This window comes from Panthera pardus, unplaced genomic scaffold (genome assembly GCF_024362965.1).
Source record: "Panthera pardus isolate Hobbes unplaced genomic scaffold, ASM2436296v1 HiC_scaffold_20, whole genome shotgun sequence".
Classification (NCBI taxonomy): Eukaryota; Metazoa; Chordata; class Mammalia; order Carnivora; family Felidae; genus Panthera; species Panthera pardus.
The window spans coordinates 89,515,958-89,538,758 of record NW_026526766.1 but is presented as its reverse complement, the minus strand read 5'-3'; the positions used below and the strand labels follow the sequence as shown (position 1 = coordinate 89,538,758).

General features: G+C 48.0%; 1 protein-coding gene across 8 annotated transcripts in view; it reads left to right on the top strand.

The window, feature by feature from the left end:
• Positions 1–22,127, top strand: part of SETX (senataxin) — a 65,185-nt gene extending 43,058 nt beyond the window's left edge. For 7 of the 8 annotated variants that reach the window (XM_053908479.1, XM_053908478.1, XM_053908473.1 and 4 more), the window contains 9 exons: positions 100–171; positions 2,100–2,249; positions 3,310–3,417; positions 6,221–6,408; positions 8,121–8,213; positions 9,862–10,026; positions 13,574–13,672; positions 14,956–15,043; positions 18,951–22,127. In XM_053908479.1, coding sequence (XP_053764454.1) covers positions 100–171; positions 2,100–2,249; positions 3,310–3,417; positions 6,221–6,408; positions 8,121–8,213; positions 9,862–10,026; positions 13,574–13,672; positions 14,956–15,043; positions 18,951–19,697 — 1,710 coding nt within the window. In that variant the 3' untranslated portion in view covers positions 19,698–22,127. The remainder of the gene's footprint in view (positions 1–99; positions 172–2,099; positions 2,250–3,309; positions 3,418–6,220; positions 6,409–8,120; positions 8,214–9,861; positions 10,027–13,573; positions 13,673–14,955; positions 15,044–18,950) is intronic. The other variant, XM_053908480.1, reaches the window with a different exon arrangement.
• Positions 22,128–22,801: the final 674 nt, after the last annotated feature.

Below are 22,801 nucleotides of genomic sequence, written 5' to 3'. Positions count from 1 at the left end.
CTCAAAAATAAATAAACGTTAAAAAAAAAAAATTATAAAATAAAGAAAAAAATAAAATGCTCAGGTTAATCTTAAAGATTGCATTCTCATTTTTTCCAGAGGCAAGAATTAGATGAAAAAATCGCAAAGGTTTCAAAAGAGAGGCAGGAACTAGCTTCTAAAATTAAAGAGGTAAGTGGTTCACCTATAGGATTTTCCAGGTTTTTTCTTCTTTCTTTCTCTGTTTTTATTATGAATTATTTCACACAACCGATGGACATCTCGCAGTTACGTTTAAAACTTTGCTTATTATGAAAACTTTTTTTGAATATGAAAGTAGAGAAAATGGTGCAATTACACGTACGTTTGCTTTTTTTTTTTTTTGCCTGAAATGCTTACTGTCACCTGAGATCTAAGAAAGGTGATGATAAATTGTCTTCTCCTTTTCTAGGTCTGGGTAGGTATTAAAACAAACTCATTAGGTGCTCTTCTCCTTCCCCCCACTGCAAAGTCGGTTATGATAATTATCATCAGATGAATAGTGAAAGTAGACGTGAAGGTGTTCTCCTGGCCAAAGAAAATTTGTGCCCACACAGGGATGCTAAAAAAAAGAAGAGGAAGAGACATCTTCTGTCCGGCTTCAAGTAGAGTGATGGCAGCTGGGGGTTTAGCTAAGAAAGTACAAGCACGTGTTTGGCAGTTCCTGGCTGAAAGCGTACACTTGCCATATTTGTTTTTGATCATAAGAATCCTCTGTAGTGTGTAACCTTTTCCCCAGTATTCTTTTGGATATAAAAATATCAGGGGGCGCCTGGCTGTCTCCACCAGTGGAGCGTGTGACTCTTGGTCTCGAGGTCATGAGTCTGAGCCCCACGCTGGGTGTAGAGATGACTTAAAAATAAAAATTTTTTAAAATCAACAACGTTTAGATTTCTCAGAGCTAGGATGAGCCAGATCTGTATCCTCGTCCTCAGATTTCAGCCCTAATAAACCGGTGGGGGTCGGGGAGAGCAGGTCACGGCAACTGGTAACGTTACTCATGTTTTTAAGCCGAGATTTTTCCCTCGAATGTATTGTTAGCCTTCCCTCCGTTGCTAAACAAATACAGTTACACTTAGTGCATATTTCCATTAGCTGTTTGTTCACTTCGGCACAAAATGCCGTGGAAAGCTTTTTATTAAAATTGTAAACCGAGCCCCAAGTGAGTCCTCCCGAATCTACGGATGAAGTCTGTATTTGCATGTATTGTGGGGTTTCCTGCTCCCCACTTGGTTCTGTGGGCCATGGAATTAATTTCACTTGGCTGCATTCCTCCGTGGGAGGCCGAGAGGAGAGGTGTGTGAAGGTGACAGTGCCTTCACGTGTGCCCCGAGGGCCACAGCTGCCACCCTCTGAAGCTCACACACACACACACACACACACACACGCCTTGGGAGTCCAAGTCCGTGGCTGAGCAAGTCACGTGTCCAGGGATGAGCCACTTTATAGGAGCAGCACCAGGCTCAGCGAATCAATGATAAGAACCCTGGCTTATTAGCTTGAACGCTAAATGGTACGTGTTGTGAGGTGTCATTCACAGTCCGGCTCCGCCCCGGTCTCTGTGCGACCGGTGGGCCGGGGTGGTCTTTGTTACCGTGGAAGCAGAGTGCTCCTCATTTTCACGGGCGTCACTGTGGGTACAAGCCTTTTTGAAAAGCGGAACGACGCTATACGTGCTTAACGACTAACAGAAAAATATATCTTCTAGCTGAGTTGTGACCCCAGTTTAACTCAGATAATTGCTTCACAACTATCTCTGCGCATTCTGATACCTGCCCACATACATCTGCTGTAAGAATTGTAGTTTGCTTTGACCAAATCAAGCCTGAATAAGTTTTTCCTAATGTGCTTCTATCGTGTTCTGAGCTTAGACTCACTGCGCAGCACAGCGTTGTCTTTCTGGTGGTTTCCGATGATCTGGAACGTTCTTGCTGTTTTCTAGATCTGTGGTTCCCCCTCAGGACTCGCTGAATGTTGTTGTCACATGATAAATGGTGGATGTTTTACAGTAAAAGCGGGCCTACTGTCATCAGGGGTTTATAGACGGCTGAATACTGATTCACCTTTGTCTGTTGTCTTAGGTTCAAGGACGCCCACAAAAAACACAGAGCATCATCATCTTAGAGTCCCACGTCATCTGCTGCACACTGAGCACGAGTGGCGGTTTACTGCTCGAGTCTGCTTTTCGTGGGCAAGGGGGTGTCCCCTTCAGTTGTGTCATCGTCGATGAGGTCAGTGGGCAGTCGGCCGAACGGCCGTACGGCTTATGCTGGCTCTGTGCGGGCCGAGCCGGGGCGGGCGGGGAGCCGCGCTGCTTCGAGGAGCCGGAGGAAACGGTCTCGGAGCATCTGGTTTTTACCTGCTGTCGCGTGTGTGCGCGCGGTCTCTTGTGTTGAAATGTGCTGCTGACGGCCCCCCACAGCCGAACTGGCTTTTCCGGAATTGGGGTGATAGTCTTAAGGATGCCTGACTGGTCCCTGCCCGAGGAGTGTCTCCTCTCTGCTCGGAATAGCTCTGGTTCCCTTTCGAGGCACTTTGCATATAACTTTGGACGGCTCTGAGCCACAGTGTTTTCAGCTCGCACCCGTGACTTGTAGTTCATTCACGGAGCAGACATTTGTCGGGCACCTACTGTTTGCCAGAATGTAGGGCCAGAAGACCGAAGACGTGGAAAACGAGCTTCAAGAGGATTGGTCCAAGATCGGCTTCACCAAAATGAGAGGATGGAGACGGGGGAAGTGATGACACGCTTGAAGAAGGTGTCATCGAAGAGAAGCTTGAGTCTTGCAGATGACAAGGCCAGCTAGGAGCAAGGGAGAAGGCGGGTGGCGGGGAGAGGGGGACGCACCGCCACGCACTTCCCTCAGGCACGTGCCCAGCGAGAACAAAGAACACAGAACTGGGGCGTCACGCGGCGCTCTGGCTCGCGCTGGCTCCCCGGGGGTCGTGGCACCTGAGCCGTGCCGACCTCACGACGCGTGTGCGGTGGTTCCTTCACTCGATGGTTTAGAGTGTTTGTGTCCGTTGTTTCGGTTTTACTTTGTAACCATAGAAAAATCCTTCTCTGTTTTTCTCAGTTTATAGTATTCTTTTATTTTAATCAAAAAAAAAAGAAGTCGGTGCTCATCACAAGCGTCCACTCAAAAATCCTGGCTGGTGTTCAGTGCAGAAGGAGAAAGTGTGATATTTTTCTGAATGTTAGAACTTTTGTGAATTTGATAAACCGCATGGGGAAAAAGAAACAGCAGAGATGATGAAGAATACCCTTTCATTCTGTACTTTCTTACCCAGGCTGGGCAGTCTTGTGAAGTGGAGACTCTTACCCCGCTCATCCATCGTTGTAACAAGCTGATCCTCGTCGGAGACCCAAAACAGCTCCCTCCCACAGTCATTTCCATGGTGCGTTTGTTTCACGTTCTTAACACTTTAAAAGGGGGGGGGGGGGACTTTTTGTTTTTGTGTTTGGAGGGGGGCTTTCTCGGATCATCATCTCCTGTTTGGAGGGAAAAGTAGGGAATGGCTAAGAAGAGAGAAGCACCATTTGGATTTTAATAGGTAAAAGTCTGTGAAAATGTCCCTGTGTTCCTAATTGTGCTTACGTACATACGTGACCCACGCAGTGGGAGCGTCAAAGACCAGAACACGAGAAAGACCCATGTTCCGTGTGCATTGGGCTTTTTCTTTGGGAAACAGCGTGCAGCTATCTTAAGGGCTGTATCTGATCCATTTTAGTACATAAACACCAAAACTATAATACAAGGAAAATTTTAAGAGGAGAAGTTTCCCAACCCCCTGATTTAAATTTAAATGTATGCAGATTTGAGGAAAACATTACACAGAGTACTTTAAATGTACTTTTAGAGTACACTTCCAGTTTTAGAATTCTGTGTCCTATCGGGGGGATAAAAAATGTGCTTCTCACGTCCTCTGAAAGTGCAGCGTCAGGAAGAGAGGAAGGGGGCTCTGAACCCCGCCTGCGGGAAGGACCAGCACCTTGGCAGTGGCCTGTCTCTCCTGTTCCCTCCCCAGAGAGGGCTCCTAGGAATAAATGCCCGCCAGAGTTGGGATTTAGTAAATGTTTTGGGTAATCTGAATAGGTATAGACCATGGCGTTGAATTTAATAATGTTTGTGTATTTCACTAATACAGAGATGATTTGTACAAATCTAGAGTACTGGCTGCGTAAACAACCCCAGGGAACAGATCCTTCCCAAGCGTGTGTGTGCACTTGTGGAATGAAAGCGTGTGGTTTTTGTTGTCATCGCGGTGTTTTGACTTTGGAATCATTCAGAACGATAGTGCGGCTCTTTCACGCCTGAGCACACGTGCGCGATCACCACCTGCTCTGAGCGAAGACCTGTGTCCATAGGGAAAAGCCGCTGGTGATCTTGTTCAGGGGGAGTAAGGAAGAGCCAACTCTGTACCGTGTTTCTTTTCATTTAAAGTTTATTTATGTTGAAAGCGTGAGAGAGCACGGGACGGGGAGGGGGAGGGAGAGAGTGAGAGCATCCCAAGCAGGCTCTGCACCGTCAGCACAGAGCCCGATGCGCGGCTCCAACTCAAGAACCGTGAGATCATGACCCGAGCTGAAATCAAGAGTCGGTTCTGGGTGAGCCACCCGGTGCCCCCGTTGTACTGCATTTGTTTTGAGTAACACGTTATTTCACAAAGTTACTGATTAAATTCTTGATGGGCCCCAACTTTATGACCTACTTCGGTGATTTATAAAAGCGACAGAAATGAGAAAAATCTGGCCTTTTTGTTATTGTTGCTGAAACAATGCAGCCTTCTTGAGAACAATTTAGAAAATAATTACAAAGTTAATTTTCTCAACTTGCCTTTCTGTCCACCTATATTTAAGGAGAATCGTTGTGAGTATTTTAACAGATTTTGTGGCCTATTGTCATTCGTGTCTTTCCATCAGTGTTTACCGAGTGCCAGCCTGATTCAGGCACTGTTCTAGGTGCCGGTGTTAAGACAGTGAAGAAAAGAGACAGAAATCCTTGCTTGCGTTATGGAGCTGGCATCTGGGGGGTCGGTAACTAAGTCCCTAAAAGATGGTTTGTGTGTGGTTGTGTGTATGTAGGGCTTGCTTTAAAGGGGCCAGGAGCATTCTGTGCCAGATTGTCTTTTTTCCAGTCCAAAAAGAGATCAGGATTATCCTTCCACGTCAGAGCGTAGAAATCCACGTCATTCTGTAGGATAGACTGGGTTTTTTTTCCCCAAGTATGGAAGTGGTACCTTTTTCTTTTTCCCCAGAAAGAAGATTCAAAATGAGGTTTTGGCCAGCTTGTGAAGAGAGAAACTTCTGGGGATGTGGATAAAATTGTTGAATGTCTACTAATACTAAGTTACATAAACCTATTTAAGATCACATACAGAAATAACCTATGATTTAGGAAGTACCGCCTTTTTTCCGCCACTCTCCTGATTCGTGAGCTTTGCACGCGCGTCTTCAGTGCCGTGTCTCAGGTGTCGCGTGTGAAGCTCCCATCTCCGTCGTCCTCGTGCATCCCGCAGAGTACATTTGCGTCTAGGTTACTTAAGACACGGTACTTATCTGTGTGATGTTGACATTGAAAAGTGGATCCCACTGGATCCCGTTGAAAAATCCCACTGATTTTCCAGGTTGTAACCCACTAACGGGTTTATGAAATCATCTTAGTAATTACTGTCAGTTGTCGGTCTTCTCCATGGAACATCTGTTCTGTGATGCTTGAGCTAAGTCACCTTAGCAGTCTCAGCACCCCAAACTGTAGTGGCTCCGTGTATATTGGATGGACGGACGGACAGATGGATGGAGAAATTGGTCTTTAAAGGGCTTGTACGATGACAGTCAATGTTTCCATTCGTGGGAGAGTCCCCTAGAAATAATTGTTAAAATCTGTGTTACAGTTCTTTGTTTCTTTTCTTACTGATTCTTTCCGGCGACCTCTGTTTACATCAAAATAGTTTCATTTTGTGGCCACTTACAAGACCACATCTTTTCATAAGCAGTATGTAGATTTTCTAAATGAACTTTTTTATAGTCAACCTACATGGCTTTTCAAGGGCCGGAGTCAGAAACCTGTTTCTCTGAATTTTTGCTTGTTGGTCATCTCAACGCCACCTAAACCTTGCCATTTCCGTATTACCACTCGGTGTTTTGATGATAGTGGGAAAAGTATGAATGAATTCTTGAAAATTGTTTCCTCCCTTTCAGAAAGCACAGGAGTATGGCTATGACCAGTCAATGATGGCTCGCTTCTGCAAGCTGCTGGAAGACAGTGTAGAGCACAATGTGATCGGCAGGCTGCCTGTTTTACAGCTTACTGTTCAGTACAGGATGCACCCAGACATATGTCTCTTCCCCTCTAATTATGTTTATAACAGAAGCTTGAAAACAAATAGGTGAGTTCATTCCTTTTTTTTTTTTTTTAAAGTTTATTGGGGGGGGTAGGGGGAGAGGAGAGAGGGAGGGAGGGAGGGAGGGGGAGAGAGAGAGAGAAAGAGAGAGAGAGAGAGAGAGAGAGAGAGAGAGAGAGAATATCCCCAGCAGGCTCCACACTCAGCACAGAGCCCTACAAGGGGCTTGAACTCACAAACCGTGAGATCATGTCTTGAGCTGAAATCAAGAGTCAGACACTTAACTGACTGAGCCACCCAGGTGCCCTCCGTTTATTCCTTATTGGCTTATTTTATTTGTAGGGTTAGCTGCTTAAGAAGAATAGGTATTTTAGTGTGTTCTTAAGTCCTGTCATAAAAAGTGTAAAACAAAGGTTCAATGATTTTTTTCTAATTACGAGAGCCATGTTGATTTTAGCAAATGTATATAAACAAAAAAGAAGGGGGGAAAGACTGCCCTTATTTATGCTACCCAGAAATACTCACTCATAGCATCTTGCTGTATCTATTTCCAATCTTTGTATTATGCCTATCTTTTTAAAAAATTTTTTCACTTTAAAATTATTTTATAATATTTATTTTGAAGCGAGCGCAGGTGAGGGGCACAGAGAGAGGGAGAGAGGGAATCCCAAGCAGGCTCAGCTCCGTGAGCATCGAGTGCAGCGTGGGGCTCAATCCCATGAACCGTGAGATCACGACTGAGCCAGAATCAAGAGCCAGACGTGCAACTGACAGAGCCACCCGGGCACCCCACTTTTTAAATTCTTTTTTAAAACCTTTTTTTTTTTTAAGTTTATTTATTTCACGAGAGCATCAGCGGGCAGGGGCAGAGGGAGAGAGAGCATCCCGAGCAGGCTCCATGTTCAGCACAGAGCCCCACGTGGGCTTGATCTCGTCACCTGAGACCGTGACCTGAGCTGAAATCAGGAGTTGGACGCTTAACCGACTGAGCCACCGAGGCCCCCCCCTGCCTTTTTTAATTTTGGGGGGGAAAAATCATACCATACTGTACATAGTACAGATTTTCCTTGACTTATGACGGAGTTATGTTCCTATAAACATAAGTCAAAAAGGCATGTAATATACCTAACCTACCCTCCCAAGCATCCTAGCTTAGCCCAGCTTGCTGACATGTGCTCAGAACCCCTACGTTAGTCTACAGCTGGGCAAAGTCATTTAACGCAAAGCCTATTCTGTGATAAAGTGCTGGATGTCCCGTGTGATGCACTGAATACGGTACCGAAAGTGACCAGTGGAGTAGTTGTCAGTGTAGGGGAGGTCACCCTCGTGATCGCGGAGCTGCCTGGGAGCTGCGGCTCGCTGCTCTCGTGAGAGGAGCGTACAGCACGTGGCTAGCCCGGGACAGGATTCCAGTTTACGATTCCCGGTGCGATTTCCACTGAAACGTATTGCTTTTGCGCCACCGCAAAGTCGAAAAATTGTAAGTGGGACCGTCGTAAGTCGGAGACCGTCTGTGTTCTGCGGCTTACTGTTTTCGCTCGTTGCCTCGTGAGTGCTGTTTAGTCGTGGTTATCTGTAAGTGCGTAGACCACTCGCCCTCGCCGAGAACAGAAATAAAATCTGTGTTTTACCTTTTGCTAAAGCACATTCTGAGAAGATATCTTATCCCCAGCTTCTTCCCTGACAAAAAAATACTAATTATAATGAGAATTTTTTTCTTACAACTTGTATTCTGAATGGTGGCTGCTTTTTCGTAGACTGACTGAAACCAATCGGTGTTCATCAGACTGGCCATTTCAACCTTACCTCGTGTTTGATGTCGGAGACGGTTCAGAAAGACGGGATAATGAGTATGTTCTCCTCCCTTGAATCCCCAGTGATGGTCCCAGAGTTCTATTATTTTTGTTCATATTTATATTGAAGACATTTTCTGTGCCTCTCTCTGCCTAGGATCAGGGCACAGTCATTCTTACGGAGCTAGGCTACTAGCTTCTCCTTTTTATCATAGATTATTAATGTCTTTGTCTATACGTTTCGGCCTTGTAGTTCTTCTTAAGTCTGTAATGGGGATCGTAATCCCTACCATGATAAGCTCTTGAGCAAATACATGCTAAGGTCACAGCTGTGAGTAGGACAGACATGGCCCCAGTGCGTGGCTGTTGTGATCGAGGACGAGAGGCAGTATAGATCCCTTGGATGAAGGTGGGAGACAGAGGGTGAAGGACCCCTCACGCGTGGGATTGTGAGTAAGGGAGCACGTTCCAGGCAGTCTGTGAGTGACAGAAAGGATTGGTGGCTGGTAAGCAGTAAAAACTTCAAAGGAGTCAGGGCTTAGGAGAAAATAAGAGAGTAATAGTCTAAAGGCTGCATTTGTCAGCACAGGGCCTATCTAGAAGTAAGGAGAAATAGAAATGCCACCCCTGTGTCACCGGGAGCGCCGTAGAGAAGGTGACATCCTCAGTAAGAACTAGGCGGTAAGCCACCGAGGAGGGGGGAGGGGACATTCAGCGAAGAAGTTGAGAGAGACAGAGAAGCAGTTGGCCACAAGTATTGTGGACGTGAAGGTCATAGAGGAACGTTGGCCTGAGAGGTGAATGACGAAAATAAGGACTTCAGAGATGGAAGAGAAGGTTGGCTGACTGGGTTTTCTGTCAAGTGAGCCTAGAAGTTAAGAAAATGGGGGTTAAAGGCCCTTGAACTGAGACCTTCAGGCAGCTTCAGGTGCAGTGCAGTTGTTCTGGAATGGGAGTGCAGGGGTGCATGTAGTTTGGGAAGTGAGCTGGGAGTGCAGGGGGAGGCCAGTGCGGACGCACCCCCGGGCTGCGTCCTGTTCAGTCCGTGTGGACGGCGGCCCCTGGCCGTGGGTGCGAGCTCCGCACAGCCAATGCTGGGGAGTGAAGGAAGACGATCCCGTCTAGAGCGCTGGTCTCCGTGTGTGCAAATTCTTTTTTTTTCTTTCTTTTAAGTTTATTTATCTTGAGGGAGAGGGGGAGGGGGCAGAGAGAGGGGGAGAATCGCAAGCAGGCTCCTTGCTGTAAGGGCAGAGCTCAGCTCAGGGCAGAACCCACGACCCTGGGATCGTGACCGGAGCCAAAACCAAGAGTCAGGTGCCCAACCGACCTAGCGACCCAGGCGCCCCCAGACAGTAGATGCTTAGTGCTAGCTCTTTACTATTCCTGTCTTGGTTACTGTCAATACTTCTTACTGTTGCTGTCCCTGTTTTGACAGATAAAGAGATCGGTGAGTAAGCTTCAGGTGACATCACACTCTTCGTCCTCATAACTTCCTGTTTCACTGGGTGGTTGTATGTCTTCAAGGGTACCATATTGATGGTCATTGTAACAGCCTCTTTGAGCCACTGATGACTGAGCAAAGGTCAAAGCTACCTTCCTGCCCTTCACTCTAGCAGAAAACAAAGTGGGACTGAAGCTAGCAGTTGGACTGCTATTAGTTTTGATGTGTTTTGTTTTGTTTTGTTTTGTTTTTCATCTTATTTAGCTCATATATAAATGTTCAAGAAATAAAACTGGTAATGGAAATAATTAAACTTATTAAAGACAAAAGAAGGGATGTTACTTTCCGGAACATTGGCATAATAACCCATTACAAGGCTCAGAAGACGATGATTCAGAAGGATTTGGACAAAGAGTTTGATAGAAAAGGGTGAGGCATCTATATTTTTACAGATATTTCCAGGTTTTCGGTTGAATTAAAAAGAAGAAAGAGGGGATAAAAGGAAACCTAACTCTAGGGAATGGTCTCAGGCTGTGGTAGGATAGCAGGAGGAGACTCAAGGGCTGGCTTGGGTCACACTGGGTAGGGAACGCTCACCCTCCCAGCCCCGCAGACCAGTCAGTACCTCCTGCTGCTGGCAATGTCCTCCCCACCACAACTGGCAGTGGAACCGACTGAGAAACCCTCCGGGCCTTTTCCTTTAGTTCCCGGGACTTGTTGACCTGAATTGTAATTCTAGTAGGATTCATGAAATAACACTTGCACTTGGGATAAAGTATTTAACCCTTTTCATGCCTTTATGTACAGGGTGAAGATCGTGTTTTTGTCTCATTGGAAATCCATTAACTCAAAAATTTCTTAACCTAGAAACACACAAGCTTACCAAAATTGGCTCTAGAAAAAATAGAAAATTTGAACAGACCTGTAAAAAGAGATGGAATTAGTGGTCAGACTCTTTCCAACAAAGAAAAACCCAGGACCAGGCTTCACTGGTGAATTCTGCCAGACATTAAGATAAGAATTAACACCAATCCTTCTCAGACTCTTCCAAAAAATAGAAGAGGAGGGAAGACTTTCTAACTCATTTTGTGAGGCCAATATTACCATAATACCAGAGCCACGGAAAACATCACAAGAAGAGAGAAACTACAGGCCAGTATCCCTTATGAATATGGATGTAAAAATCCTCAACAAAATAATGGGAACTGAATTCAGCCGCATATTAAAAGGAGTATACACCAAGACCATAGTGGGATTATCTCAGGAATGCAAGGTTGGTTCAACATACGAAAGTCAATCTATGTGATCTACCATACTAATAGAATAAAGGGAGAAAACCTACACGATCATCAGAATAGACGTAGAAGGAGCATTTGACTAAATCCAACACCCTTTCGTGATAAAAGCACTCAACAAACTAGGAATAGAAAGGAACTTCCTCGACCTAATAGAAGGTATCTAGGACGTGCTTGATGGTCAGTCTGAGTGCTGTGCCGCTAGGATCAGGAAGGGTGCCTGCTCTTGCTACTTTTGTGCAGCATGGTTTTAGAGGTCCTGAGCAGGATAATTGAGCAAGAAAAAGAAATTAAGGGTGTTTGTATTACACGAGAACTAAAACTATCCCTTTTCATAGTTGGCCGGACCTACTATGTAGAAAACCCTAAAAAATCCACATAAGCTCTCCATTCTAACAGGTGAGTTCAGCCAAGTTGTAGGTGCAGGATCAGCATACAAAAATCGATTGCGTGTGTGCGCAGTAGCAACTAGCCATCGGAAAAGGAAATTTAAAAAACACTTCTGTTTATAATGGAGTCAAAAAGGATAAAATATTTAGGAATAAAAGAAAGTGTTAAACGTTGTGCATTAAAAAGTACAAAATGGTGAAAGCAGTTAACACCTAGGTAAGTGGAGAGACATTCTGTGTCTGTGGATCAGAAGACTTCGTGTCGTGAAGGGGGCAGCGCTCCCCAGAGTGATCTACAAACTCACCCTCAATTCTGCCGTCTCTGCCAGAATTCCAGCTGCCCATTGTGTAGAAATGGGACAAGCTGAACCTAAAATTCACGTGGAAATGCAAGACACCGCAATTATATTGAAAAAGAATACTGTTAGGGGCTCATGCTTTCCTATTTCAAGACTTACTACAAAGTTAGTTATCAGAACTGGTACGGTCCTAAGGATAGACCTGTAAACCGGTAGACTAGAATTGGGAGTTCGGAAATAAACCCATGCATTTATGGCCAGTTGGTTTTCAACAAGGGGGCCCAGGCCATTCATTGGGGAAACACAATGGTGCTGGACCAACTGGATCTCCACCTGCAAGAGAATGAGTTTCGAACCCTGTCTCCCACCCCATAATGAACTCAAAGTGGAGTAGAGCAGGAAATCTAAGAGGTAAAATTATAAAACTTGGAACAAAGGTATAAATCTGTATGACCTCAGATTAGACAATTTTCTGGTATGATACCCAAGCACAAGTTACCAAAGAAAGAGTAGATAAATTAGACTTGATAAAAATTAGAAACTTCTGTGTGTCAAAGTACACTACCAAAAAAGGGAAAAGACAGCCCACAGAGTGGGAGAAGATACGGATGGTTCCTGACTTACCATGGTTTGACTTAGAATTTTTCAGCTTTCTGATGGTGTGATAGCAGCACACATTCAGTAGAAGCTGTACTTCAGGTTTTGAATTTGGATTTTTCTCCCCCGGGGACTGGTGTGCGGTATGATCCTGCCTCGTGATGCTGGGGAGCAGCGAGCCGCAGCTCCCGCTCAGCCCCACGGTCCCGGGGGTAAACCATATCACAACCGTTCTGTACCTATTGCAGTGCAGTAGTCAATAAATTACGTTGGATAACCTAGCACTTTATCAGGAAGCGGGCTTTGCCCAACTGTAGGCAAACGTGAGTGTCCTGAGCCTGTTTGAGGCTGTCCAGGCTAAGCTCTGGCGTTCAGTAGGTTAGGTGTAACAAATGCATTCTCAGCTTAAGGTATTTTTAACTTCTGATGGGTGTATTGGGATGTGACCCCATCCTAAGTCAAGGAAAGTCTACTTGCACATCCTGTATCCGATGGGTCTCCTATCCGGAGTATAGAAAGAACTCCCACACCTCGGTAACAAACAGTTGAGTCATCTGATTTTTTTTTTAACGAGCGAAGGCTTTGAATAGCGTTTCTCAGAAGAAGATTGTGACCAAATGGTCAACCAGCACGGGAAAGATGTCGCACCTCGTTTGTCGCTAAGGGAAATGCACACCGAAACCACAGTGAGATACCCTTTCACCCACCTAAATGATGACGATGATGATAATAATAGATAATAACAGAGTTTGAACAAGGACGTTGAGAAATTGGAGCCCTTATGCTTTGCTGGTAAGAGTGTAAAATGGTAGATCACTGTGGAAAAACAGTTTGGCGAGTCCTCAGAAAGTTAAGCATAGAATTACCAAGCGACCGAGCAGCTCCCCTGCTAGGTATGTGCCCAAAAGAACGGAGAAGATGTTCGCACGAAAGCTGGTACGTGAATGTTCACAGCAACGTTACTCGTAACGGTCAAAAAGAGCAAACGACCCAAACGCCCCTCAGTTGTAAATGGATCGATTGCGGTGAAAGAAGCCAAGCGGGAAGGGCCACACATTTTATGATTCTGTTTATGTGAAATTACCAGACAGAAAGTAGGTTGGTGGTTGCCAGGCCTGGAGAGTGGGAGAAATCGCGAGGGACTGACTGCCGACGGGCACGAGGGGTGGAAGTGTCGTTGCGGAGGCAGACGGAGGTGGCGGTTGTACAACATAGCGGGTACTGAGCACCACGGAATGCTGTACTTTAGAACAGGGAATTTTACGCTCCGCGAATCCTGTTTCGGTAAAAAAAGAGAACCGTGAAAAAAGCTTTTGCGGAACACTGCCGCGTAAACGTGTGCGTTTCGTGATGAGCTTCCTTTTTCCGACGAGCCTGTTTTCTCTTTTGCAAATAGGCCGGCAGAAGTAGATACCGTGGACGCGTTCCAGGGCCGCCAGAAAGATTGTGTTATCGTCACGTGTGTCAGAGCAAATGCCATGCAAGGCTCCATTGGGTGAGTAACTCTCGTCACTGCCTTTTCACCGGTCTGTAGTCTCGAGCCAGATCTGTTTCCGACCACCGTCGGAGAAGACGGTCATTTGCTCGCTCGGCCTTTATAAAGCCGTGCGTAACATCGTGAAGGTTTCCCTCCGGTTGCGTGAAGTCGATCCGCTGTCTGGTGTGCTGCTCTTCGTACCTCGTGTGTTAACCTGTGTCCTGGTGGCAGTCTGTCCTTTCCCTCCGAAGAGTGCCCTCGATCTTGGACCGGGGGGAGTCTGCAGGGGGCTTGCTCCTCTCCAGGATGGGTCATGGAGTGGTTTTTCGTCTTTGCTGTGTTTTCCTGCTTTGGCCAAGTTTGTCAGCCTTAACTCCTGTGGGTTTACTCACTAGAGAGGCCCAGGACACTGTGACGGTTGACAGAAAACTCCCCCGGGTCTTGCAGCCCTGAGACTCCTGTGTAGTTACTTTTTTCCTTCTTTTGAGGAAGTGAAAGTTCCAGATTGTACGGATACGTTGACTTGGTCTGAAAGAAAACAGTAACGTAAGTAATGGTGACGTACGCTCTCCCTGCCCCGTTTGGAGAGAGTCTGCACGCACACACGGAGGCCTGGTGTCTCCGGACCATCCTGTTAGCGGTCCGCTCTCTCCCAGCTCACTGGAAAGTTCACCTTGTTCGCGTGGCAGTCCTGTTCCTTCTGAGCTCCTCTAGATCTGTTGGTACATCTGTCTGAGACTTGTGTGTTCACGTACTGGCTCCACGACATTGGAGTGATTTCAGATACATTTAAATGAAGAGTCACTGGTCACGGAGCGCCCGGGTGGCCGCGTGTTAAGCGTCCGACTCTTCAGCTCAGCTCACATCTTGATCTCAGGGTCATGAGTTCAAGCCCCGTGTTGGGCTCCACACTGGGCACGAAGCCTACTAAAAAATGTGGTTTTTTTAATTTTTAAAAATAATAACTGATCTAGTATTGTATTTTTAGGATGTTTCTAAGGCTTAAGAATGACGCTGTTAAAACTGCCAGTATCTCCTCCAAGTGAGACTAGGAGATTGACCGATGCACCACTTGGGAGGGAAAGCTCCGGATATTTTGTTTATTGTTTTCGATGGAAGTTTCTTATTTGCCGGGGACCCTATGTTGGGAAAAGGGAGAAAACCACGTCACGTTAAAGGAGGAGAAGGAGCCCGAGAAAAGCTGTCTGATGTGTGTGTCTGTGACTCACCTACACTCACATGCTAAGTCATTCTGCAGAAAGAAGTAACTTTTTTTTTTTTTTTTTTTTTTTACCACTTAGATTTCTGGCAAGTTTGCAAAGATTGAATGTCACCATTACACGAGCCAAGTACAGCCTCTTCATCCTCGGACATTTAAGGACCTTGATGGTACGTGCATTCCTGGGACCAGAGGACTCCAGAGTCTGCCTATGGTTAACCGAGGCTGGCTCGAGGTTTCGTTTTTATTTTCCATCAAAACGCAAGTGATTGCAGGGTTACAGAATAATGAGCCTCTTCCCCATGGTGGTTCTGCGCTCCAGCAGCTTCTGCCTGGGTGCTGACCGCTCACCCTGCCCCGGTCCAAGGCCCAGGTACCCATGGTCTGTTCTCAAGGTGACCTTTTTCAAAAAGAAGAAAGTCTCCCATCCAGGGACTGTTGAGATAGTCAATCCATACGTAAAGTGCTTGGACAGCTGTGGGCACTTAGCAGGCACTCAGCTCACCTGGTTGTTACTGGCCCAGCTTAAGGCCAGCGGGAGGGAGCTTGCGAGCGCGCGCGGGTCGTCCCTCCTGTGTGCCGCGCGCCCTGTGTCCCCCGGGTGGGGGCCGTGGCGGAGCCCCTCTAGGAGAGGCGGCAGGTTTGCGTCCGTCCGTGGTGGGCGGAGCGCGGCCTCATTCGGTGATGTCACGGCCCGGGAAAGCAGATGCTTGCTGCCTGTCTCCTTAGGGGTAATAGCTTCGGACCTGTCGAATTTCAGTGTTTAACACGGTCGTTGGTTATCGTAGGAGTGGAGCCAACTCATTCGTTTTGTTTTTCCCCGGTTTTCCCCCTACTTTCCGGCTTCGTGCCACCAGAGGGCATTCCGACGCTGTCTTGCCCGTGTACTTCTTCCCTGCATCTGTGCTTTTCAGGTTTTCTTGTTTGGGTGCCCCGTTGAAAGAATTTTTGAAGGCTGCCGGTACCACCTGTTTTTAAGTCGCTATGAAAAACTTGTTAGAAGTTTAAAGATTTTGTTTCTAGCATGTTCTAAATCCTGACATTGTGAAATAACCATTAAAAATAAATCTTTACGTTGCTCTTAAGAGCGTCCAGCAGAACAGATAGCCGTAGGACTCCCTTTGCTTTTGAAATTGAATTTCCACTTGTACTTGTTGAGGATAAGATTCAGTGGGGCCTATATTTTTGTAATTACTTGTCTCACTATTCTATCTCTCTGCCACGAACATTTATACATCAGCTGGAAGTTTGAAAAACATTTTCATAACTGGGGAGACTGTGTGAAGCGTGAACTTCTCTGTACTTTGTTCGCAACTTCCTGTGAATCTACAGTCACCTCAAAATAAACGGTTTTTTGTAGAATTATTTTTCCTGGGACCGTAAGGATCTAAGTGTGAAAACGTGATTTCTTATCAGTTGGTTGACCTATTACTATTTTTAGTAATAAAATTTTTGAATTTTGGCGGTGTTTAAACCTGGAAGCTAACATGGCACTTGTGTTGTGTGTGCCCTGATTAAAGGAGCCTCTGTGGGCTCCCCTGTTCCCACCGCCCCCTTCCGTTTGGCACCCAGGAGTTTGGGCCCTGGCAGTGCGGCCTGCGGTCGGATGACCGGGCAGGACGGAGTCCGGGCGGCAGGGCCCCGAGAGCGCGTGGGGGAGGTCTTCACTCTGGGAAGCCAGCGCTGTAAAAAGGTGGAGAAAGAATACCATAAAAAAAGTCCCAGTTTATCACTTGGGTTTTCCAACTTAACTTCCGCGGTCCTTGGAGCCTTTTTCCTATGTTTTCGTCTCTGTTTTTGTTTTTTATGCTTACCCCAGTTTTCCTTCCGGAAACAGAACCAATGACGAAGGCACTGGGTTTTCTCTGAGAAACCAAGAGTGATAGCCCTTACTCAGAACCGTTTTGTGCTCTCAGAATCCGATCAAACACCACCTTTAGGTGCCGGAGACGTGGCAGAGATGGCAAGAGCATCTGCTTCTTGTCACACCTGTGTTTCGGCCACAGGGTGAGCATCTCTGGAGCTCTCCGGAGCGAGAAAGAGATCCGAGCCGCGGAGCCTGGCTCGCGGGCCTGCGCGGCGCGCGCCAGCCCCGGCCTTGCGTGTTACCGACGCGGCCCTTCGAGCGGAACGAGATGCTGTGAGGTCGGCATCGATACTGCGGTTCGTCCAATCCAAGAAGCCAGTATGACATAAGTCACTAGTTCTGTGCTACTCTTAGGCTGTGACGCTTTATTTCCACTTAGAACTTTTATTTTATGTTTATTAAAAGAACTCTTCTAGTCTTGTTTAGACAGACGTAGGTCACTCTTGTTTGTGCAGAAAAGAGAAAAAATACAGACCAGATGAACAGGTTGAGAGATCCCTAAAAGTACGTCACCTTCCGAGTCTGGCGCTACGTGACCATTTCCCGGGTCACGGTCACGTGGCCTCGTTGACGCACAGGCCGTGCCCCTGTGCCCTGTGCCATCAGAAGGCGTTCCCTAAGAGTACCCCCCACGGTCTCCGGGGTTCTCCTCCAGCCCCTGGTCTCCGTTCTCCAGGAGTTGATGCTGGTACTTTTTTGTCTCATCAGAACATTTCTGTGGGTAGGTTTTCAGGCAAGAGCTGGGAGTCCTTCTTCCTTCAGGTGGTTTATTGACTGAAAGTCGAGGGGTCGTGGTTGCCTAGCCAGGAATTCCTCTAGGATCAGTGACTCGGAGACTGCGCCCTGGCTGGTAGGCACCCCAGATTCAGAAATGGTAAAATGTGAACACGGTGTGCACTTCAGAATCAGTTAAATAAAACATCATTCCTATTTTACAGATGAGGAAACAGGCTCAGAGACGCCCGCTTGGCCCAGGTCATGCAGCCAGTTAAAATTGCTGCCCTTCCCCACCTTTATGAATAGGACGGGAGCCCCCGCGAGGACAGCGGACAGTGGACAGCTGTGGTCTTTGCCCTCCTCCTCTCGCTCCTTCTCTTCTCCCTCCCCCTCCTTCCTCATCGTCCTCCTCTTCCTCCTTCGCTTCTCCTTCCCCTCCTCTCCCCCTCTTCCCCCTTCCTCCTCCCTGTCCTCCCCCTTCCCTTCTTTCCTCCTCTTCCTCATCTTCCTCCTCCTTCTCTTCCCCCTCCCCCTCCCCCCTCCCCCCTCCCCCTCCCCCTCTCCCTCTTCCCCTCCTCCTCCCCCTCCCCCCCTCCCCCCTCCCCCTCTCCCTCTTCCCCTCCTCCTCCCCCCTCCTCCCCCTCCTCTTCCCTTCAGGCTTTGTGTTTTTTCCTCTCATGCACGCTCCTCTTTCTAAGGATGCCCACGTTCTAATAACTGTAAAGCAGCAATTTATTGCCAAGCCAGGTCTAACAGGAAGTGACGAGAATGCATGCTGGTGGGTTTTCTTCTCCTTAGGTGTGCCTCTCATAACTTGAGCTCCTCCAGGAAGGTGGGAAAAATCTGTGGAATAGTTGTCTCAGTGGATGAAGATGGTTTAGCGCCTTTGGAGTCTAGGAGGCCTTTGGGAATTCAGTGGCAGCTATGGGCCTCTTTCTAGAATAGTCACATGCACCCAAAAGTTAGGGCTTTCTGGCACCAAGCTTTCCTGCTCCAGCATATTAGCCTTTCGAGAAGCAGGCAAGACTCTAGATCAACAGTGTCCGAGGAACTTTCTGGGATGACAGAGCTCTTCTGTGCCCGTACCATCCAGTCACTAACCACGAGGCACATGTAGCCACTGAGCACTTGAAATGTGGCTGCTGCAACTGAGGAAGTGCATTTCTTATTTAATTTAATTTAATTAATTGAAATTTAAATAGCTCCTTGTGGCTGCTGGCAACTGGTACGGTCTGTGTAACAGCCAGTGACCACACGGCACCAGTAACGTGGTAAAATGCGGGAAGTTCTTTCTTATAGGCGGTGACCAGGGCTCTTTTCTGATAACATGGCTTCTTTCTGTGTCTGGACTTCTCTTTCCTTTAGTGGATTCTTGAGAGCCTAGTCATGAAGTGTGTTTATTGTTGTTCAGAAATGAAAGCAGAAACCTCATGCTTCCCAAGCATATGAGAGTTTTGGGGGTGTGTAACTGTCTCTCCCTTGTCTGTTTCTAGGAAAATCAGCACTGGAATCACCTGATTCAGGACGCACAGAAGCGGGGTGCCATTGTCAAGACGTGCGACAAAAACTACAGGCACGACGCAGCCAAGATTCTGAAACTCAAGCCCGTCCTGCAGAGAAGTCTGACTCACCCGCCCACCGTGGCCCCGGAGGTGGCCAGACCCCAGGGTGGCTTGCCCAGCAGCAAGCCAGACGGTGAATTTGCCAAGACGTCTTTCCCTTCCTCCCTGTATCACGTGCCTTCTGGCTGTAAGGAATCCACTGGTACTGTTACCACCAAGGACCCTGAAAGACCTCCTATTCAGGACCGGCTTCGGGACCCACGACTGCTTAGGAGGCTGGGCATAGACCCCGAAGCCAAAGGGACATGCCCGAGGGATCCGCAGCCCCTGAGCCCCCAGCATCCTGGGGCCACACCTCCCTCGGGGGAGCCAGGCTTCCCTCTGAGTCACCAGGACCTGGGTGGTGCCCAGCTGTCCACCGCCAGAGGGACCACGCTGAGCAACCAGAACCCTCCCGTGCAGTGGGAGCCTCCAGCTGCCGGTACGGATGTCTCCGCTAGTAAAAGAGCATGTGACTGGGAAGGAGGGCTCAGCCGCAGGAGAGAGACCAGGGCTTTCAGCGAAGGGGACCGGGAGACGCAGAGCCCCGAGAGCCGTCACCCGAAGAGGCGCTCTGGCTGGGACAACAGGAGACTGGAGGAGGAAGCCAGTGGTCCCAAGAAAAGAAAGTTTTTATAGTAAAGCCAAGTGACAGAGATGGTCAGCCCCAGCATCATCGCAAACTTAAGATGACCACTAATGGGACTGTCCAGATCAGATTATTTTTGTCCTTGAAGGAGTTTGTGTGCTGTTGGAAAACATGGAAAACGTATCCTAACACCTGAACCTCTCGGTATCTTCGATATCTTCTGTCAGCCGCAAAAGCTGTCGAGGGCGTTTGTGTGTCCGTTATATTGTCCTTGAAGACTTAAAACGTTGATCTCTTGTTCTTGTATAGTAAGGGAGACTGAGTGGATGGTGTAAAAGTTGAAGTGTACATTTGTATAGCAAATAACAAAATCCTTTTAAAATGTAATCTAGTAGACCGTTTTTCTTTCCCCTGCTTAAAATGTTGCTCATTTCCAACAGAACAAACTTTATATCTAAAAAAAATAAAAAGGGGCAGGAGGAGGAGGAGGAGGACAGGCCCTTTCAAACATTGTTATGGCAAGACAGACTCTTCAGCCCGGGTAGTGTGCAGTAAGCTCAGTTAATGCTGGTGGGTCAGATGTCTCTAGTTCTGTTTAAAAAAACAAGTGGAGTCTCCTGGGGGAACCTTCAGGAAGCAGAGCTATGTTAGGTGAAGTTCTGCTGATGTTGGGTGTTTTTAGATGAGGCTCCTTGGCACAGAATATTACGTTTCTCTGATGAGTTCATCTGCCTGTTTCAGGGAACACATGGGTTTCGAGCTAAAATTCTGATTTCCCCTTGAGGTAGAAGAATACGAAATGAAAGAATCACTCTTGAGATACCATTCAGATGCCCCCTAGCGTATTGTGAGCATCCCGGAACCGGTGGGTTACAAGTCCAGTGGTCGTCAGGTGCCGGATCCGTGCAGGGGGGGACCCTGGAAGAGCCACCGAGGCTTGGGTGTGAAAGCTTGCCGGTTGCCGGGAGAATCCGACCAGTTTGTTTTGGGGGGAGCGAGAGGAACTGCCTGTTACTCCCCCCCGCCCCCCCCAGGGGATTCTGGTCACTAACCGGGCAGCCTGGGACCCGAGAGGGCAGGCCAGATAGAATATTGTGGGCAGGAAATCCCTGTCTCTGAAAAGAGGAGGAGAAGAGTGCAGACATGTGAGGTTGAGACCCAGGAAGAGAGCGGACAGGTTTCCTGTGAGCTCTGGGGCCCGCGTTACCTGCTGCCAGTACATCAGTGCGGCAGGATCATCTGATCGGAGGGGATGGTGCTGTTGTGGAGGGGAGTGCCGTGGCGAGCGGACGTTTGTCTGGACACGGGAGGCCTGTCTGACCGCAGGGTCAGACGTGAGGGTGCACGGTAGCGGGTGACACTCGTCAGAACCAGTGGTTTGTAGCGACTGCTAGGCAGCCCGTTAGCTACTCTGGGGAGGAGACCAGACCCCTGGAGATCCACATGCACCGTTTAAAATGCTGTCCTCTGCTTTTTAAGCCAAGGGGGCTTTGTGTCAGATCTTCTACTGAAACTGGTTGTTTAAGAGCTTTAACACATTTGCCAGGAGTTTTAAACCTACCTTCTGTGACCCACGTCCCGCCCAGCGGGGTCCAGACGGCTGCTGGTCTTGGGCAAACACTCCTGGCCCTGGGGCACGTGCTCCGTCCCCCGTTGGTGGGCAGAACACTTGTCCTTGGCCACGCAGTGTAAGCGCAGGGTGTGGGGTGCAGGGCGAGCCCCACCCCGTCTGAGTCAGGGGCTCTGTAAGCTTCCCGCATGTGCCTTTGGCACGAAACCTCATTGTTAGTTTGAGTTCACTTTGCTGCTATCTTGTAAGATGCCTCATTGAGCGGATACTTGGTGGTGACGATTTAAAGGGTCGAAGAACTCCGTAGGCTCCTAAAAGGCGTGACAGTGACAGGCAGAGCTGGGGTCAGGAACTTCTCCCTCTGCTGGTGCAGCACAGAAATGAAGAGAGAAGTGCCAAACCCCGGGCGGTGCTCTTTCCTGGGGCCCAATGTTAACACCCGTCCTGGCGCTGTGTTCTTCTGTTGGGTCGCCACCCGCCCAGCCTGTGTCCCGACAGCCCCTCCCTGGGAACACAGTCCCGCCTGATCCCGCATTTGAAACTGTTTGTTGTTCTGGTTGGTAAAAATGTTGGCATAAATCATTTCGTACGGGCGCCTCTCTGGTGGTGGCGGTCAGAACAGTGTCGTTCTCGCAGAGTGAAAAATACGGCTGTTTTCTTCGTCCTTGCCGTGGCGTTGGAAGGAAGTGCCCCGTTTTCTTTCCGTGTTCGTTCATTTCACCACGAATATATCCTACTCAAACGCTTGTTTTGCCTCTTTGTATACAACCTTCCTTGGCTTTACTGTGCATGGTTTATTTGGTGAATATGTTTTCATGTATTACCAGGAGCAGATTTGATAAGTACATGTGAATAACCTCCTGTAAATGAATTTTATAACAAAAATGTACTAAACTATTTTCTAAAATTAGCCGTGTAGATGATAATTTTTGGCTGCAGCTTTGATAATTCTTTCTAATGCTCTGAATTCATAGCTGGGATTCGGTGAACAGTAGCCCTCTGGTCTTTGTGAAAACACACCTTTGAAGAGAAAATGGTGAAATTAAACGTGGAAATAAGAAAACTGGCCTGAGTTAGGAGCTACATATGACGGGGTCAGGTGCAGTGTCCTAACCAGCGTGCTTTGGGTCACTTGATTTGTCTTAGGCGGAAATTACTGCCGGGGGGTGGGGGGTGGGTGGGGGGGATTTGCTTTACGCCGGTCTGTTCTCCAGCCCCCTTCCCCCACCCCCACCCCCACCCCGGCTCTCTGTGAAATCCCAGCCGTGAGGTCACAAAGTGTTCATGACCATCCGTGGTGGCCGGTCCTGTTTTGAGGCTTGATTCGACAAAAGAGCACACTCACCTTTAGGCTGAGACCGGGGAGAGCGGGAGAGGCTGGGCAGGCGTGAGCGGAGCTCCCAGAGTCATGATGGGGGACAGGGTGCAGACGTCCGATGGCCGCAGCCGTGGGGCGCCTTCATAAAAGCAGTAGCTTCGGGGAGTGTCATCAGGCTTGGCCACCCCGCCTGTTCGAGGGCACGCGCTCATTCCGGATGCGCGCACCCGGGGAGGGTGAAATGACGAATGGGGACTTAGGGGGCA